The 20,375-nt window shown below is 43.6% G+C and overlaps 1 protein-coding gene across 5 annotated transcripts in view; it reads right to left on the reverse strand.

The window, feature by feature from the left end:
- RFX4 (regulatory factor X4) overlaps positions 1–20,375 on the reverse strand; it is a 64,210-nt gene that overhangs the window by 18,492 nt on the left and 25,343 nt on the right. For 3 of the 5 annotated variants that reach the window (XM_083400202.1, XM_083400200.1, XM_083400204.1), the window contains exons 3-9: positions 17,632–17,692; positions 12,175–12,298; positions 7,830–7,891; positions 4,693–4,906; positions 3,324–3,401; positions 1,809–1,972; positions 340–440 (exon numbers count right to left, since the gene is read on the reverse strand). In XM_083400202.1, coding sequence (XP_083256328.1) covers positions 340–440; positions 1,809–1,972; positions 3,324–3,401; positions 4,693–4,906; positions 7,830–7,891; positions 12,175–12,298; positions 17,632–17,692 — 804 coding nt within the window. Of the gene's footprint in view, positions 1–339; positions 441–1,808; positions 1,973–3,323; positions 3,402–4,692; positions 4,907–7,829; positions 7,892–12,174; positions 12,299–17,631; positions 17,693–18,996; positions 19,202–20,375 lie in introns of those variants that run through there. The other 2 variants (XM_083400201.1, XM_083400203.1) reach the window with 2 other exon arrangements.

Here is a 20,375-nt window from a genome sequence, read left to right on the forward strand (position 1 = left end):
GCTTGTGTCAAATTTGAAATGGTTTTTCAAATGAAATGTTTAAAATTGTTTATGAACTTTTTGCATTTTTTTATTGTTGATTTTTTAAATTGTTAAATCCCTTCAAGGTATTTTCCAGGAAGTGATTCATAAATGGAAATAAATAAGTATTTGGGCACTTGTACTGATGTGGGATGGCATATGGTCTGATGAAATTATGTAAAGATGAATGAGCAAGGAACTCCCCCCAAAAGGAACAGAATTTTTTTTTGGGGGGGGAATATTTTCTATGTTTGTTACCAATAACAGGTAACACCATGTTGTTTTCCTGACCAAAGTAAGAAATTATACAATACATACACTCAAATTTGATATTTCGTAGGTTTTCCGGCAAGTCATGAAGAGCCACTTTTAGCCACTCGTCCAGTTGTTTGGCAAACTTGCGTATCACCTGTGTCAAGCTGAAAAGGAAAGTACCACTTCAGAAATCTATGCTGAACCTCTTTCTCTGCATTCATGCCTGCAGCCATGAAAAACTAATGGCTCACCTAATCTACCCTTTGCCCCAATGACCTTTTAAGTTATTGATGCTGCAGTCCCATACACAATTAACAGGGTTGGGGGAGCCCCACTGAACTCAGTGAGACTTGCTCCTTCTGAATATGCATGTATAGGTTTGTACCCAGAATGCGTTGCAAAACAAGAGCAATCTGAAGTGTACACAAAAGCACAGAAAACATTGATCAACTCTACTCATTCTTGAAGGAAGGAAAGCAAGTAGTTTGTCAGAATAGTCAAAGACAGAAACAGGGTAGTTCAAACATGCAGGTGTTTAGTATTTAAAACATATAACTATCTTGCTTGTGAAATCTGCACAGAATATAAAGGTTGTTGTTTCTTCCAGGCTATTCTGCCCTATGTTCCTGTATGTGCAACTTTCGCTTTTCCCCTCCTTCCCCTTTGAACTCAGTCCGAACCACATACTGTATCAGATACATTTTGGTGGCTCTTTATAATAATGCTAATGTTATTTATAAATGTATGTTTCAACAATAATAACAATAATAACAATAATAACAATAATAACAATAACAACAATAATAACAATAATAACAATAATTTATTATTTATACCCCGCCCATCTGGCTGGGTCCCCCCCCAGCCACTCTGGGTGGCTTCCAACAAAACACTAAAATACAATAACCTATTAAACATTAAAACCTTCCCTAAACAGGGCTGCCTTTAGATGTCTTCTAAAAGTTTGGTAGTTATTTTTCTCTTTGACATCTGGTGGGAGGGCGTTCCACAGGGCAGGTGCCACTACCGAGAAGGCCCTCTGCCTGGTTCCCTATAACTTGGCTTCTCGCAGCGAGGGAACCGCCAGAAGCCCCTCGGCGCTGGACCTCAGTGTCCGGGTAGAACAATGGGGAGTGGAGACGCTCCTTCAGATATACTGGACCGAGGCTGTTTAGGGCTTTAAAGGTCAGCACCAACACTTCCCCAGAAGCTGCTCACAGTGGGCTGGAGCTGCAATGCCAGCTTCCCAGTAGTGGCATCACTTACCAAGAAGCAGAGCAGCTATGCAGCTGGGAGGTCAGCACAGTGTGGGCAAATCCAGTATCCCACCACCAATCCAGCATCCTACCACCTCACCCCTTCCCCTCCTGGAAAACGTCAAGCAGCAATGACCCTACAGCTGTGACCCACGGGATGAGCCACTTCTGGAAAGCCTCTTTATTGAACATTGTGCAAGTGCAACATTCTTTGACTCAAAGACATGTGTATGAGCACAGATGCGCATACAGACTGGCCTATCAGAACAGACTCACCTATCAGGTAATGCCTGCAACACCGTTGGCATCAAGACTCCGGAAATAGCTTTGTACAATATTGAATCACAAACTCCAACAATGTTTACTACTGTGGAAGAACCCAATACAGGAAGCATGTGAGGTGGCATCCCTTGCCAAAAGTGCAGAAGAAAACTTTGAACCTAGAGGTGTGCCAAGACATAAGGAAGAAATGGAACTGGTAATATTTTTTTATTGCCTAGATAACCAAGCAACATCCACTAGAGGTCAGCAGGGCGGGGTGGTGGCCCTTACTTGGAGAGGGGCAAGGTGACAAGAGTGGTCAGTGCAGTGCAAATGCACCAGTGGAGCTGATCAGACACACATACCCCAATGCGTTTGCACAGCACCAACCTTGTGGTCCCCTCACACCTCTCCTTCTTCCTTGATGACATCAGCAATGGGAGGTCAGGTTAAGTGTTGTTACTCCGCTGACCACTACCAATAACATCACTTCACAGCAGGAAGGTAGTTGAACTCAGGGTATAGAGAAACAACTATCAGACTCTCCCCCACCCCCCGTTTATCTCATCCCACGTGTGCAGCTGTCAGCTGCAGACTATTTTTTTATTGCATTTCATTTATTTACAAAGACTCAGAAGCCACTTAGTCAAAGAGCTCTCTAAGCAGCATGCATATTAAATCTGTAGATAAAATGCAGCGAAAATCCACAAAACTTTAAAAAAAACAACCCCAAACATACATACAAATGAAGAACCTTATGTGGCACTTGTAAAAGTGTAAGTTCCACAGGTCAAAGTGGTCAAATGTATGAGGCAAGGTGATCCCTTATGTAATCTGATCCCAAACTGTTTAGGTAGAGGTAGCCAACATAGATTCCAGATGTTGTTGGACTCCAATTCTCATTAGCCCCAGCCAGCATTGCAATGGTCAGCGTTGACAACAGGTGTGGCCCAACAACATCTGGAGGGCTCCACAATGGCTAATCCTGTGTTAAAGAGTTCGCATCAGACCTGTGCAAACAATATCTCTCACACCTTTAAACAGAGCCTCCTCTAGGAAAATGTGTTGATACTGGTGCACAGATACTGGTCAGGTGGGCTGACTGGGAGGGAGAAGATTCTGTAGTTGAGAATGGCCTCATCCTCACATCACAGTAAGCCACTGTTTATCTTAGACCATTGTTTAATTGTGAACGTCCCTTGGTTTATTTCTGGCTTACCACTTGTGGTTTTGTTTGAAGCAAACATATCATGGCTTATTTGAACCATGTAGGAGCCACACGGGGAGGGGGAGAAGCTGTGTGGAGGCCCTTGCGGCAGTGGCAGGCATGTTCATGATTAAACCATGGCTCAAAACAAACTGTGGCTTACCATGATGTGCAACCAGGTCCGTGTTTGAAATTCACCATTTTAAACCATCACAGCAGCTCAGCCAACAATAAATACCAGAGGCTTCCCCACTATCTACAAGTACAATACAGATGGCTACTCTGTTGCCCATGAAACTTTTAATTATTATTTTCCTACAAACCTCGTCAAAGTTGGCTCTTATTACAGTGTCGAGTATCCTCTGACAGTGTGTTCTGTACATCATAATAAAAGTGGACACCTGGCAAGGGAGGGAAACAATATTTTTAAAAGATATTCTTTTCATAGCAATAATCTAAGATCATCATGGCCATGACTCCAGGCAACGACTCGGCCATTAGGAAAACAGGTAGTGGCTGCCTTATACCGAGCTGCTCCATCTAGCTCAGTATTGTCCACACTGATTGGCAGCTGCTGTCTCTCTTTCAGACATGAGACATTTCCAACCCTACTTGGAAATTCCAGGGATTGATTCTGGGCCCTTGCGCATGCTAAGCAGATGCTCTCCCACTGAGCTAAGATCCTTCCCTGTGACACAGAGAGTGAGGGTCTGGCTGAGTCAGGAGGGCTGGGGGCACAGACTGTGGAAGGCCCAAGTCACACAGAGAGAAACACCTTGAGCTGGAGACCTTTAGCTAGACAACTCTAAGCCTAAGACCCTTGTATTAGATTTCTCCCAATTGTACTGACCAATATATGGAACATAGCCAGTGAGAAACTAATGGAGAAGTGACAGAAAACTAGGCTAGGGCCCAGGTTGCAAGAGTGGCCCATTCAAAACTCTGTATTCCCCAGCACATGAGCAGAGCCTGAATGGGTCCAGTTGGGCTTTGGACCTCATCAAAGCAAACTGTCTCTTTGAAGCTGCCTGAGGTTCTGCCACTTTGGCCCATAATATTCTCTGGCAAAATGGGCTTCCATTTGCAGACAGGATGAGTGCTGGAAATATATCAATATGGGGCTCTTTCTCCTCCTCCAGATTAAAAAAAAAAGGGATATCTGCTATACCTACCTACCTACCTACCTATCTCTATCTATCCTTATGATCAAAAGGATCACACATATATATATGTATTTTTTCACAATCACCGACTTGCCCAACTAGACATGATTTGGGAGATAAGTGATGGGGTTGCAATTTAAGTCAAGGAAATGGCATAGGCAGGAGGGAATTAACGCCCTGCCCTTTGGCCTTGAGCTACATACCTCCTCCGCTCCCTGTGGTTGGTTCTTAAACCAAGTAAGTCATGTTGGGAGACATAGCCACAGATCTCCCACATGATGTCTAGATTGGCAAGCATCCTGCCACATATACATTGGAAAACAAACACTTTAAGATAAAGGGGGTGGTATACTTGTTTCTGGTGCAGCGAGCAGTTAAGCCTCCACCCCATAAATAAAGTCAGAGCATCCTTAAACTCACTCTTTTCAAAGGGTGACCCTCCCCCCATATAACAGACCAACCATTCCTCAACAGAGGAGCAAAAGGGGGTGGGGGGAAGGCAAGCCAGAGACTATTTCACTAGAGTCACCTTCTCCTCTGGCAAGCTGGCTGGCAGATTTAGATCTTTGACATTTGGAAACTCTGGCAGCAACGTCCCCAGTTTGGATCGTGGTGAATACGCCACTGTCTGTTTGGTGACTTCTTTTTTTCCTGTTTCATTGACCCAGGCTGCTCCTTTCTTAGAATACATCACGTCATAATACTGGGAGCTTTCTTTTACTGCAATCCCATAGTAATGGTACCTGAAATGTTGAAATACACATTTGTTAGCGGGAGGGGGTGGGGACCCTCAGAAAGGAGTTATTCACTCAGTATGGTTTCTAAAAAGGAAACTGCTAACGAAGCAGATTTTACACCAATTTACAAGTTGATGCACGAGTGAAAATCCAGCAACGGAATGTAATTGCAATGTTCAAAGCAGTTCACAGTCCAGTCCAGCTGGAGAAGTATCCTAAGGGCTGCCAAATGTGGAAGAGCCCAGTGCTTTTGCCTCCTGCCCAAGGAGGCCTCCTGTCCAGATGCTGAGTGCAAACTAAGCCACAGATGTACAGACCTCCCTTTAGTTCCTGGTAAATGGTCTATACAGTTACTTAGGAGGATACAAAGAACAGCCATGAGAGAATGGCTTCTAGCAGCGTCTCACAAAGCCACTTATGGCAGGGGTAGCCAAAGTGGGGCCTCCAGATGTTGTTAGACTCAAACCCCCCCCCTCAGCCCCAGACAACGTGACCAATAATCATGGATTATGGAAGGTAAGTCCAGCAACATCTGCAGAGCAAAACATTGGCTACTCCTTTCCCATGGCAGCAGGGCACTGCATTAAACAAGAGGGCCAGTGTTTCATTTCTTTTTGTGCTCCTTGTCCACACCACATCATAGAATCAAAGAAAAAGGTAAAGGACCCCTGAACGGTTAACTCCAATCAAAGGAGACTATGGGGTTGCGGCGCTCATCTCGCTTTCAGGCCGAGGGAGCCGGCATTTGTCCACAGACAGCTTTCCGGGTCATGTGGACAGCATAAATAAAGTGTTTCTGGTGCAAGGGAACACCATGACGGAAACCAGAGCGCATGGAAACGCCATTTACCTTCCCACCACAGCAGTACCTATTTATCTACTTGCACTGGTGTGCTTTTGAACTGCTAGGTTGGCAGGAGCTGGGACCGAGCAATGGGAGCTCACCCCGCCGCATGGATTCGAACTGCCGACCTTATGGTTGGCAAGCCTAAGAGGCTCAGTGGTTTAGACCACAGCGCCACCCGCGTCCCATTAACTGTAGAGTTGGGAGGGTCATCTAGTTCAACCTCCTGCAACTTGCATCGTCCTGAAATACTGAGCCTCTGTGCACCTGGAGCTTCTTCCTGATGCCCTCCAGGAAAGGCCTTGGGTCCCCACTCCTTTTCAGGCTGCCAGCAAACATTCATGCAAACCCTATCGGTGCACATGTTAAAATGAAATGTGTGGTTGTGAGAAATAGGTGGGGGCAGAAATCAGGGACCTGTGAGTGGCTGCAGCTGCCTGTTCAGCTTACACGTGGCAGCAAAGCCAGGTTTTCCTTGCCATAATGTGTGGAACAGCCCCAATGCATCAGGTTGGCCTGGTGAGAGAAGCATTAGAAAAAACTTGACCTCCTCTATCTCTGGATGTCAGGCAGCTGATAAAGCACAAGAGAGGGGCTGGTATTGATTCTAGCGTACCTCCAGTCCAGAAGAAGCATCAAGTGAGAATGGAAAAGCAAAAACTGCAAAGCTACAGCCTTCCCTCCATGTCTGAGGTTGGATGGAAGGAAGGCAGTTTGATAACAATCTAGAGAGTACGAAATATGAAATACAGCTTTACATATCCAATACAGGGAGGGACACAGCTTCTCTTACCTGCTACTCCTCTCACCTGCCATATGCTGCCCACTCCCTTGTCTGCTGGGAGGACTCCAGTTGTACCAACCAGCAGGCAGGGGAGAGGGTAGATTACAGGAGAGGGAGAAGCTGCAGCTGTCCTTGCTTTGGGGGAATTTAAAAAGCCCATATATGTTATCCCGGTTGTGACATGGGGTGCTTCCGGACAGATGCTTCTTGTGAGATGGGTGCTTCTCATGTGCTAACGTTTTTCACAGCATCCATACAAGGGGTGGGCCATCATGTCCACTTTGATTTCTCCCAGTCCCCCCCCCCCCAATCTTACATTTAGTCCACATTTCCACAAAAGTTTGTGGATTTGTTTTTTAATCCTCATAAAAAAGCCATCAGCATTTTAGTACAAATTCCTCCAACTATACACATTTTTGTATGGAACCTTTGCCTAATATAATGCATTTCTCTATGATATTTTCACAAAAATATGCATATTTATGTGACCCTGTAACTTAGTATATGCATTTTATACACGTTACTCGGCTGGAGAAGTGCACTGCTAATTTGGAAAAATGTGAATTCCAAAGACTGGCTGTGTTTTGGTTTGCACAGGGTTTCAGAAAGTGTGAATAAGTTAGGTTTACCTTTAAACGCAAACTGAATTGCATTTCTTTCCCACCCACACCATGTTGTTGGCATAAAAATCCCAGTCTATATCCCCCTCCAATTTAATCTGATAAACCAGGAAAATCCAATTAAAGAGCCTGCTGCCAACGACCTGTTTGTCATATATGGACGACCCATTTACAGTATTAAGGCCCCTCCCAATCTGGAAGCATCCACACACACCCATGCGCAAACTGGCAAGATGGCCACTGATCTCTTCTTCTGATGAAGAGAAAGCAAGCATCTTGTTATCTTTTGCGAATTGTAAAGCCCTGGCCTTCTTTCCACCCAAATCTGAGTCCAAGGTGACCCACTGCAGCAGAAGGCAGCGTTTCTACACCTTGAACAGCCTTGGAGAGGAAAAGAGTTTTGGTTGCTGCTAAAACAATCTCTTCTCTGCAACTATTAGAAGTTTAGGAGCTCCGTCGCTCTGTTGCATATCAGACTCTCAGTAGCACCGCTGATCCCACAGAACAAAGCATATCGAACAAAAGAGCCAGTGCCCTTTACTGGACCTAAAGAAGGTCAGATTTGTTTGGTGTTTCTCCCTCCAACACACACCAAAAGCCATATTACAAAAAGGCTCCCAGTGAATAACCTACGACCATACTTAGCCTTTCCGTGATTATGAAACACACATTATTGCTTACTTTGACTGGCCTCTGGTTCCAAGTCTTCTTGTTGTTAACTGCGGAAATTGCTGCCTTATTATCTGCAAATAATATTCATGAGTTAACAAGTTAAAAAACAAAGCCCTCTGCTCAGAATTTAGCAATGGATTATTTGGGGGGGGGGCAAAGGTAAAACAGGCTGGAAACTTAAAAACACAGTCTTTGACTCAGACCCGCAACCAGAGCATACAAATATTTTGATTTTGTTTATTTATGTAAATACATTTATATCCTCCCTGCTTCATCCATAGAAACCCAGGGCGAATAACCAAGAAAGTTAAAAGAACAATTAAGGTTCAATAAAACAATGCATCAATCATTAAAACAGATAAAACAACAGCATCAGCAACTAGCCACTCCAACATGGTTAGCAGGTGGGTCTTTAACACCTGGTAGCTTTGGTAGCTGTAGAGTTGCCCCTGTCCCTTGCTTCCAGTGTGGGGCAGTGTATGCAAGAGCACATGCCTCAATGGTAGGGCAAGGAATGCACCATTTATTAAGAGTTGCTGCAGGTTCCTTTGCTGAAAAAATGGCAGCTAAACAGGCAGAAATAGCAAGGAGGAGGAGCAGAAAGAGGACTAGGAGGCTCCAAAGCCTCACACTAGAGCGAGGGCCTGAACAGGTAACCAGGGATGCCAACTGCTGATGCCAGCCCTGCCTACTTGGGAGCACCTCAATGGCTAGTTGTATGGAAGACAGAGTGATGGACCTTTGGTCTGATCCTGGAAGACAATTATGAGTTTCCTCGTGCATCCCTACAAATATACATGGGATACCAGCAGTGTACCTCCAGAATGCATATTGTGTGAATGAGCTGCAAGGAAAATCTCAAATCTAAGGCAAATTCAGAAGCATGTTCAGGTGAGCCTATCCAGACAGTTGCTTCTCCTGTCGTCGTAGTGCCAACATAGGTGGGCTGGACAGAAAGTACTTCAAATATAAATTTTCTTGCATGGGGTGTATGGAGGGTGCTTCATGTGCAGTCACTGTTCCACCTAGGAGGGGTTTGGATTTGATATCCCGCTTTATTACTACCCAAAGGATTATCTTAGCAGCTAACATTCTCCTTTCCCTTCCTCCCCCACAACAAACACTCTGTGAGGTGAGTGAGCCTGAGAGATTTCAGAGAAGTGTGAATGGCCCAAGGTCACCCAGCAGCTGCATGTGGAGGAGCGGGGAATCGAACCCAGTTCACCAGTTTAAGAGTCTACCGCTCTTAACCACTACACCACACTGGCCTAGGAACCAGTTATTATCTGCAGGCAGATTCGTACTGTGCCCCTTTATCTTATGGGTTGCTGGGCAGCCCTTAGTAACACTTCTGGCTAAAAAGCACCCTTAGAATCCTGAGTGTCCCTTTTGTTTATTTGCTTTTTGTAGTCCCAGGTGGTTGCAAAAATAGGTTTGAAAATGTGACAGATGAAATAACTGCTAAAGATTTGTAAGGCTGAAGCCAGTATGATTTTGGTTTTTGAAACTAATTTTACTGGGGGTGGAATCATTTAAAGCTACAAACGTCAAAATATCTGACACATTATTTCACACGACTGCGTGGCAAATGAACCCAACACGTTTAATGTCAATTTTCATTTCATCTTGCAGCAGGCATGACAGCGACGTACAAGGAAAAGTTTATTTACAGTGCACGAGACCTTTGGAAGGTGCACTTAAAGAATCCTATTTGAGGAATATTTAGTTGGGGGCTAAATATTTCACGTGACTTAATAATTTTTCAATAGTTTTGATAAATGGATACTACTGAGCAAAAATGTTAAGTACATATAGCAAAAATTTTCAAGGGCTGGTACCAATCTTTTAAACTTGGGCAAAACACCCATACACTTCCTCTGATATATCCCAGGTCATTCTCATAATATGCAAATCATGTAGATGGCCTGTAATTATTATTCAAATTAGCTTGATTGCAGATTCTTCTTACAGAGGAGATACGTGTTGTGTTATTTTGCCTGCAATGATTCTATTTCCCACATTTTGAAATTCCCCCGTGCTCAACAACCCATCCATATTTACTGAAAACAATGGAGCAGAATTTTAAATGGGACATACTTGTCAATTTACTGAGAACATCAACCTGGAGGAAGATCTATCCCTATTAAGTTCTAGCATGGATGGCAAGACTGCAGTTGAAGCAAGGGCCCCACAAGCAGTAAAGAGGTAAAAATCAAATAGTGGGAAGTATTATTTTGCCAAGATGTGTTAAGCATGAAAAAGAATCCATCCCACGTTTCAAAGAGGGAATTAAGATTACAAAAATAAATATAGATGCTTCCTAACTATGTTCATTTTTAAATTTTAGATCCGTGCAACTGATTAAAATAATCTGTTGCCTCCATTGGCTTTTAACCCTTCTTGTTGCAAATGCCATCATGGCGGCAAAGTGCCCACAACCCAAATTTTGTGATGTACAATTGGATCACAGCTGCTGTGCAAAAATGGGGGGGGGGGGGGAATCACACAACACCATTTACATACAATTTCCACCCTCGCTCTGATTTTACTATTGATTATTTTTTTTCTCTCATAACAGGAAGCCAGCCTGGCATTGGTTCATTAGTCTTATCCAGAATAGTCCACACATGTTACAGAAGCGTGGATTTCACTAGCCTTTCTGGTTTATTTTCTGGAGCAAAGAGAGAAAAAAATCAGCAAACAGAAAAACACTTTTGTTGAGCTGTGAAAGTTCAGGCTAGCTATTTGATAAATGAGCAGACAGGCAAGCTGCCTCTCTTTCTCCCTCTCTTTTTTGTGCGGGTTCAATGAAGCCTACCTAAAGAACACCACATGCTGTTCCAGCTACTGATCTAACATTCCGCAACATCTCAGCCTTCCAAATTCTCTTTAATTACACATTAATCCCACCCCTCTCTCTTTCAGTTTGTGCAGACGGGGATGGGGGTTCCTAGGGGCTGTGGGAAAAAAAGCATTTTCTGGGCTTTTTTGTGGGGGGGGGGAGAGGGGTGCATGTTGTCATTCAGGACGTACTCCCAAAGCAGAATATTACCTCAACAGACCTAAAGCAAAATGAAACATCCCAGCTCACTTTAAGTCGCTTTCGGGAGTACCAGAAACAAACAAAACCCAACAAGTTCCTTTACACCTTCCAGTGTTTCAACCCCAGCAAATCAAGAGGGCTTTAGCAAAAAAATTATCTGTGTACCAAAATGCACCTTTGGTGACCTTCCAGATGATTTTTTTTTTTTTTTAATCCTGGATCTCTCTTAAAGCTACACTTGTGCTAGCCACAGCCCAGCACCGATAGATATAGGCTGTTTTCTCACATTATGAACAGGGAAGAAAAAAGAAAAAAGATTCATGCAACGGTGGCATTGCTATGAAGATGTTTTTGCAGTATATTTTGTGGAGTGGAAGAAGTAGGTGCCGATACTGTTTGGTGATTGGCTGTACTGGTGGATGGGGGTGGGGGTGGGGGGTTGTGTGGGAATAGAAAGGGATGAGTGACTAAATAATAACAATAACAATAATAATAATAATAATAATAATAATAATAATAATAATAATAATATATTTATACCCCGCCCATCTGGCGGCTTCCAACAAAAGATTAAAAATACATTAAAACATCAGTCATTAAAAACTTCCCTAAGCAGGGCTGCCTGTATGGGCAGCAGGTATGGTATGCTTTGTGTAAATGTACTGTAGAATACAGGTGAGACATGCACACGTTAAGTGGAATGAGTGTTGTGTTTTGTGAGCAGGGATGGGGAAGAAATTCAATTCAGTTTGCATTTAAAGTCAAATTTGGCATTTTTTTTTACTTTCCGAAACAATACAAAACAGTCATCCCTCACAGAGGTACAGTTCCCAAAGTTCCCTGGGAAGAGGGGTTGACTCTTAAGAATTGTAGCTCTGTGAGAGGAACAGGGGTCTCCTCACAGCTTGCAGCACCCTTAACGAAGTACAGTTCCCATGATTCTCTGGGGGAAGCCATGACTGGTATGGTACTGCTTTAAGTGTATAGAGCAGATGGAGGCCAATACTGTCATTCAAGGTGACTGTATCTGGAATAGAAGACCATCACATGCACTCTCTTTCTGGTGACACAATTCATTAACACTAGTCAAATTCACTCAGCTACTTTTTGACTTTTAAGTCTCACGCTCAACAAATCGTTTCTTAAAACTGATGCTACTAATAATCCAATTACGGCACTGCCTCCCATCGAAAACTTCAAAAGGAATCTCCTCCCTCTACTGTTTTTCTCCTGACAGTTTGTATATTTCACAGCTATTATTATTTCAGATTCCCAAAACCCCACTTGAAGTGAGGTTTGGTTGACACTCACCTTTCCAAAGCTGGCAGCATTGACTGGCTGTGTGTCGTTTTTCTCGCAGAAGTCCAAATAGTGCATATAAAGGGCGCTTCGAGGAATGCAGACACCTTCTGCGATTTCGTAGTTCTCCTCCAGCCTTAAAAACAATGATCGAACAATGGGAAACTACAAATAGGTTGGCTGCTCTGTATTTCAACTTCCAAATCTGCAGACTGAAGGGCCAGCCCCTATGCTAGGACATTGTTTTTTCATTCATAAAAATTAGCCAAATGTGTTCTATTTATTCTGTACTGAAATAACAGCATACTTTGCACACCAACACCATCATCAATTCTATTAATATATAAATAATACTAATATAGATGAAAATCAACGGTGATGCTGCAATGTGCCACAAATTCTTGCAGTCAGACTCCTGTAACACTTCAAAATGTCTGACATCACTAGAATACTAAGTAATTAAGGATCCAAAGCTGAAATAAAACATTTTCACACATTTAAAGGCAGTCAAACATTAAAATGCCCTTCAGCATTTTATAACTATTTTCTGATATGCCGTATCTTGAGTGAAAGGAATGCAACCAGAGACCAAACCAAGCAGTAAAATATTGTTCTGCCATACTCTGTAAGTGACCTTCGCACAAAAGCTTATGCCACAATAAATTTTAAGGTGCCAAAAGATTTAGGCTGCTATCCTGTACATAGCTTCCTGTGGGAACTTCCTGTGAACTCGGTAGCATTGAGTAGGCATGCACTGGATTGCACTGTGAGTCTGTTGCAGTGAAAACAAGAAACGCAGTCGCCTCTCAAGAATGCCCTTTTTTTCCAGTTTGCATGGTAATATCGAAACATGTGTATACATGCATATATTTATCTCTTATCATTTAAAAGCAGCACCAAGGTGTGCATGCAGGAAGCTCTGAATGCCTTGACTGAATTGACCTACCTTCAACTCAAGCAGGCTGGTGCTGTCTGTTCTGACAGCACCAATTATCTGTTTAAGGAAGAAGTGGGGAGCTGGATTCAGCCCCTTGTATTCTTGCACTAGTCAGTGGGGCACTGGTCTTAGTTCATCACTAATAGTAAAGCAGTCTTCTGCCTGGCCCTGAAAGGTGGCCCACAAAGCTGTTTTTTTGGTGAGCCATGCCCACTTTCCCCACATCTGATATCATGTACGGTGTCAGATGCCTGGAAAAGAATCACAGCCCTGCTGACCCCTCAATGAGGCCTGTGGAGGACTGGACACATCTGGACCTGGTCCGCTGGTTCCCAGCATTAGCACCCTAAATAAAGGGTCTTGCTTTAGCCGCAGCCACAGCCTTGGATGCGAGCAGAAAGCAAGCATATCTTTCCCTCCCCTCACAGATTTCAGTCTGCTTCTTGCTCCAACTTCTAGCTTACAAACACACACAAGTTTCAACTCTGGCCTTTGTCTTTCTAACTACAGTGGTACCTCGCAAGACGAATGCTTCGCAAGACGAAATAGTTTTTTGTTTTTTGAGTTGCTTCACAAGACGAATTTCCCTATGGGCTTGCTTCGCAAGACGAAAACGTCTTGCGCCTTTTTCTTAAAACCGTCAATGCATTCCTATGGGAAACTGTCAATGCATTTCCTATGGGAAACCGTGCTTCGCAAGACGAAAAATTCACAAGGCGAAAAAACTCGCAGAACGAATTAATTTCGTCTTGCGAGGCACCACTGTACTAGCCAACTGAAGGGTGGGGAGCCCACCCATTTGCCATCTAGCATAGAGCCACTCCCTTTGCTTCCTTAAAGGCCCATTACCTCAACAGGAAGCTAGCCTGGCTCTTCCAGGAATTAGAAAGGGATCAAGGATGCACCTTAACTGCTCCCCATACTCATAACAATATAATATTAGTTCAACAGACCTGGATTTGAAAATAAACACCTCTCTTTAAATACTAAGTTAGCTGCTTAAGCACAAACCTACTAAGCAGCAACCTATCTTGAAGACACTAATTTATGTCCTGCTTACTGGTTTTAGGAATTTTCTCCCTTATCTTCAAGTTATGGTGGTAATTTGTCTCTGCAAACTATTTCAATAAGATATTTGGTGGTATGAATAGACTCAATAAGGGCGCCGCAGCCATGCTTCCTTTCTTTCAATGGGAATATCATCTCTGCATCTTGCCCCAAATTCATGGACCTCAACAAAACCTCTTTTCAAAGCGCAGAGACTTTGCTTGTATGCTATAACTGCTAATTGGCATGTCAGTTTCTCTGACCAAGACAGGATAGAAAGGCCGTGTTAATTATTTCTCTTCATCATATATTTGATGAATTTCCCCTCTCTTTTCTTCCTTTTCCCCTCTCTGTCTTTCACAGGGAGTCATTAGTTTGACACTGGACAATGTTCCATTATACCTGAACTCTTTTTTTAATGATCAAAAATCCAACCTTGCAGAATGTCTTTCAATTTTTTGCCTCCTCTTTAAAAAAGGGGGGGAGGGAACCTTCATCATAAGTTGAATTCAGCTCTAGCCTACAGTATTGTGTAAAGATAATGAACTTTGACTATTATCTCTATACGTAGTAGAGGAATGTCCTTATAAAGCAATATGAGCTCTCGCAATAAGATTTTGAGGCTACTCATAGCATTACAGCATATCTTGTATTATGAAGATGAAGAATGGGGCTTACTTCACTGGTTTTACAGTGGTTTTACTTTGCCCAGCGAAGGGTGAGAGAGGAGGGCCCCCCCCGGCTGTGCCACAGTTTAAATTTCCTGTGGCCATGCCCCTTACCAGCGATGACTGGATGGCAGGACCACCTCTGGGCCCAGTGCTGGTGATGTGGCCGGCACGGCACAAGGAGGACGTCAATCTCTGTCCCCTGCCATATCACTCTGGGGGCTCGGATGCCTGGCCTCAACACCGCCCACCATAAAAGGCAAGCGGCCATCTCATATTATGAAGGTGAAGAATGTGGCTTACTTCACTGGTTTTACATTTCTATTACACCTTCTCTTCTCTTTGGAAATCTTTACTAAAGAAAAAAGCCACTGGCTTTAGGAGAATATAAGAATACATCAAGATGCAGAAATATTGCACAATCATTTTAAGTGTTCACAGGAGTTGCATAATTTAATCACAAATGGTCTTTGTGTCCAGGAGAAACACTCTGTTAGTGCAACGTATGCAGCTATTTCTTTTGTCATCACAATATACATTTATTGTATTCAGGCCAATCCAGATCAGTTTAATACATCCTGGATTCCAATGGTGTCAAACATCATAAAGCCAAATATAAAAATGGGTGACTCAGACAAGCAAGTCCTGCTGCAGAACAACCAATGAATCCTTGCAGAAAACAAAAACCCATGCAAAACAGATTTTAAGAAATGAACAAAGTTCCAGATCCAGTTAATCCATGGCAGCCAGTTCAAAATACCATGCCCAGAACATCACTCAAGGAAGCGAACCAAACTATATGCTTCAGATCCACTCAACCCATGAAGACAATTCAAAGCCAAGGCATAATTTTACTCCTTACAGCTGGCCCATCTGACTGGGTTGTCCCAGCTACTCTGGGCGGCTTCCAGCACGTAGAAAAACATAATAAGGCATTAAACTTTCCTATACAGGGCTGCAAACATGTACAATCTCAATTCCTTTCCCTTCCCTTCTCCTTAACACCTCCACCATCACCACCCACAGTCCTCTGCTCCCACTTCCACTGACCTAGTTAGCTGGGCCCCATCTGCATTGGCCAAATAACCTGAAATGTGGCACAGCAGGACAGGCCAGAATACTGAAATATGTAGCAGGCAGAGCACCCAAGCTGCTGCTCACATATGTCAGCTGGTCCCAAATGCAGCAGCCACACTGCTGCTGCTGCTGCCACCACCACGACACTACTCTGCCTTTCCTCTTCCCTTTGCAACTTCTGCCTCCACTGCTCCACACATCCTCTGCTCCCAGGCAGATTGTGGCATTCAATTTGCCTGGAAGAATAAAAGGGAATTCATGGAGCTATGGTGGCAAATTAGGAAGGGAAAAGGAGTTAGTGTGGTATGTAGTAGTACTCTTTCACCTTCTTTCCTTCCTTTCTTCCCTCCCTCCTTCCTCCATAGCAGGTCCTACAGCCCAGATATTTTGTACCTGGCTCAAAAACCCAAAGGTGGCCTAGAGGTTCTGGGCCAGACCCAAGAACCCTACTTGTGATCAACCCGACACAACAGGCTTGTCAGGATTGAGGATGGAGCAACTAGGAACAAACTATACCAGCATGGGTCCTATATGAAGGTTGTAGAGTTTGGTGGCAACAAGCCAGAACAGGGACCGCAGGAAAGAGGAAATAGCAAGAGGCAGTTGCATTGGTGAGGAGAGTCGACTGGACTATATAATATAGGCTTTGCCCCTCTCAGACATCTGGGATGCAATAGTAAACAATGGGCGCATTTTGACAGAGCCAAGGATCCCAGGGGTTTAGGGACTGGCCAATAACCTCCAAGACTGTGGATGCTAACAAAATGCTGCCAGTATTTGCTTGTTTTCTTTTGGGAGCAGAGCTCTATGATCTAATTAGGGGTGATGTCCTGGCTAACAAGCTATCTCCAGACTCCATCAAATTACGGGAGAGACTGACGCAGAAGGCCTGTTTTTCCTGTATGGGTGTCGGATAACTGGAAGCACTAGTCAGTGGGGGAAATCAAATTTAACAAAAAAAGAAAAAGGGAAAAAAAGACAAGTGATGTTTGAATGTGTAGAAACTGCTAGCAGTCTGCTAGTGCAGCTTGAGGGTGGGGTCTCAGAGGACTACTTTTGCCCATATAACCCTACTCACTTATTAAATTCTTTTTGGAGGGCCTTTTCTGGGTGCCCCGGCCTTCAGAAATGAGGAGTTTCCTGGCTTATGTCGGTTTTGCTGGTTATTAGAGAGAGGCAGGAGTTGTGTTCACCACAGACCAGTCTTCCTCGATCGCCAGATGTTTTGGACTATAATTCCCACCAACAGCCCAAACCAATATGGCTATACTGGCTGGGGCTGGTGGATGCTGAAAATTGAAACATCTGGAGGCACCAGGTTGGGGAAGGCTGCCCTGAACATGGTGTGGATAGTGCTTTTATGGGGTTTAGATGGCATTAGTTGTATCTGGGTGGAGTAAGGAATTTCCTGTTCTGTTCTTGATGGAGAGAGAGAGAGAGAAAGTTCTTGTCTGGCTTTCGGACTAGTGTTTACCATAAGCCAGGTGTGGGGACTCTTTAGCCTTCCAGGTGTTGTTGAACTACAACTCCCAGAATGATGGGAGTTCTAGTTCAGCAACATTTGGAGGACCAGAGGTTCCCCATACCTCCTCTAAGATTTCAATTACATTCATCTTCATTTATCCTTTCTTTTCTTATCGTCCTTTCAGTTGCACTTGCTTTTCGGAGTCCCGATGTAGGTAGCCTGGAAATACAAAAGGCTCACATCTTATCCTTTAAAAACAATAATAAAAATCTTACCATTGCAGAGTAGCTGGAGTGGAATGTGGTTTGGATGCTCTGTTATTCTCTTTCTCCTCATCTGTTGCGAGAAAACAATACGAGAGAAGAGACTTTCAGTCAAACCACTAAAGCACCAACAAGGGGGATGCAGGATTAACCACTGTACATAAAATCTCATGCTTTCCAGGATAAACTCTGAAAGTTACATAGTATAGCGGGAGTCAGTGTGAATCGGCATGTAGTTTGTTTAACACAGGGCCGCAGAGCCTCCCTGGGGCTCTCTTATCTGGCCCTCAGAACTCTCCCTGGCCACCTCCCTTCACCAGCCCTACTTTCCATCCTCCTTGAGTGTTTCTGCCTTGATGCACTGAGGCAGCATGTACCCTGATTGGCTGTATAGTTCTGAGAGATTCTCCTCTGTGCATTTGGTTGAATGTCATCCTGAAATGTACAAGGCCCAAAGTAAGAAAGACAAAACATCTCTGTTTGCTTCTCCTAAAATTATATCGTTTTAGGAGATTCTAGTGTTTTCAAGACTTTTCTATATGGATTCCATTTGTGTTATTTGTGTGACTTTGCTAACCAAAGGAATTGCAGTCTAAAACATCTGGAGGGTACCAGCAAAGGCTGACCTGGAGCTTAGTGTCACTCCCTACACCTTATTGTAACTGAACCAAAGTACAAGTATTCAAGATAATCATATACTCATCTCCTGCTTCCCCCTTCCTCCATTGTTTCCCCTTATTTTGGAATGTAAGTCACTTCAGCTAGGGGCTTTGTCATACCTGTTCTTTGAAATGAACAATGTAGAGAGATAGATGGCCTATATTTAGAAATTAATCAATTAATATGATGGTAACAACAGTTGTAAGTGAAAGATACCATCACCTTCTCTCTGAGAACTGAGCTTGTAAAGGTGTAACAGGCACAATAGAATTTATTTCAAAGATAGGGATCCCCAGAAAAATCCCGATGGAGCTACCAGTCAGAGTAGACAATAATGGGTGAACTGGGCAATCAGTCTGATTTGGTATTAGGCAGACATTGCGATGGATTCAGCCCCTTGTCAGAAGGCTATGGGACCACTGAGAAAATATCAGGTTATTCTCTGTTATTTTTTTACTCTTCAGATAGTATTTTATTTTGTTCACAGGCAATATGAGGGTTCCATTCCTCTCCCATTTAATATATGGGTGAGGTGAGTCCACCCAAAGAGTGTGTGGGTCAGATGCTGAGGGGGTGGTTGTGATGCAACGGTCCGCCTCCTCCTGAGGCCTATGAAGCCTAACGATGGGTTTGACGAACAAACATTGGCCCCTTCCTTCCTCACAGAAGTACTGTGGCAAGAGAGAAGGAGCTACAGAGGCAGAACAGTGGTGTTACCTGGTTCTGATTGGTGCATCTGATCCCCTTCCCTCATGGCTATCTTTCCTTTTCCATTTACAGCCATCGAGGAGTAAAAGGCTGTTTCACTTGACTGGGGCTTTGTCATTAACATGTATCAAACTGGAATTACCCGGTTGAAAATCTTCACAGAGGCCGGCACCTTAAAATCGGGCTCAGTGAGCTAAGACTGCTGAGCCAATGATATCACAAAGGACAGTGGTTGACATCAGCTTAACAAACGTGAGGTAGAGTGTATCAAACTACCTCACAGAGGTCTTGACATCATCCAAGCTGGCCAGCAGGCTGCACCCAGTGGCCACGTAACAGCTAGAAGTACTAAACCTACAAACCTAGTACAGTGGTACCTCGGGTTACATATGCTTTAGGTTACAGACTCCGCTAACCCAGAAGTAGTACCTCAGCTTAAGAACTTTACCTCAGGATGAGAACAGAAATTGCGTGGCAGCGGCAGGCCCCATTAGCTAAAGTGCTGCTTCAGGTTAAGAACAGTTTCAGGTTAAGATCGGACCTCCGGAACGAATTAAGTACTTAACTCGATTAAGTACTTAACACTGTATTAAACCTAGAAGTATTAAAACACAAGCAGGATGGGGAGACCATTGCCCTCTTTCCATTGTTGCTCCCCAGCTACTATTCATTTGTACACTGTTTGTGGGCATGGAGGGCATGGACTAATAAATAATAATAATAATAATAATAATAATAATAATAATAATAATAATGGCTAGTAGCAACTGAGAGCCTTATTCTCCATTAACTATCCTCCACTTTCAAAGCCATCTAAGTCAGTGGCCTCCACCACATCTTGAGGCAGTGAGTTCTATGAATTAGCAAAGCTTGATGCAGTATTGTCACTCCACTCCCCTCAAAAAACCCCTAAAAATCCTCAGTTGTCATATCCTTTCAGAAGAACACAAGAAGAGCTCTGCTGGATCAGGCCAAAGGCCCATCTAGTTCAACATCCTATTCTCACTGATCAGATGCCTATGGGAAGGAAGGCTTGAGTGCAACAGCATTCTTTCCACCATGATTCCCAGCAAGTAGCATAATGCCTCCTAGTACATAGTCATCGTAGCTAGTAGTCACTGATAACCTTATCCTCTTAGGAAATGTAAACACAGCCATATACCAGGGACTAAGCCACCCTGGAATCAGTCTACTTCTGAGTAGATATGCATAGGATTGCATTAAGAGAGACTTTACCGAGACCATTCTGGAAGTCTCACCTGCCCCCACCTGTAATGACTGTAAGAAACATGTGTCTTCTATGAGCCATCACAGATGGTGAATAAGAGCCATTGCAGAGACAGTGCCACAGACAAAATGCCCGTATCTACTTTCCAATTGCCTTAAAG

Source organism: Podarcis tiliguerta, assembly GCF_965153285.1.
Source record: "Podarcis tiliguerta genome assembly, chromosome: 10".
Taxonomy (NCBI): Eukaryota; Metazoa; Chordata; class Lepidosauria; order Squamata; family Lacertidae; genus Podarcis; species Podarcis tiliguerta.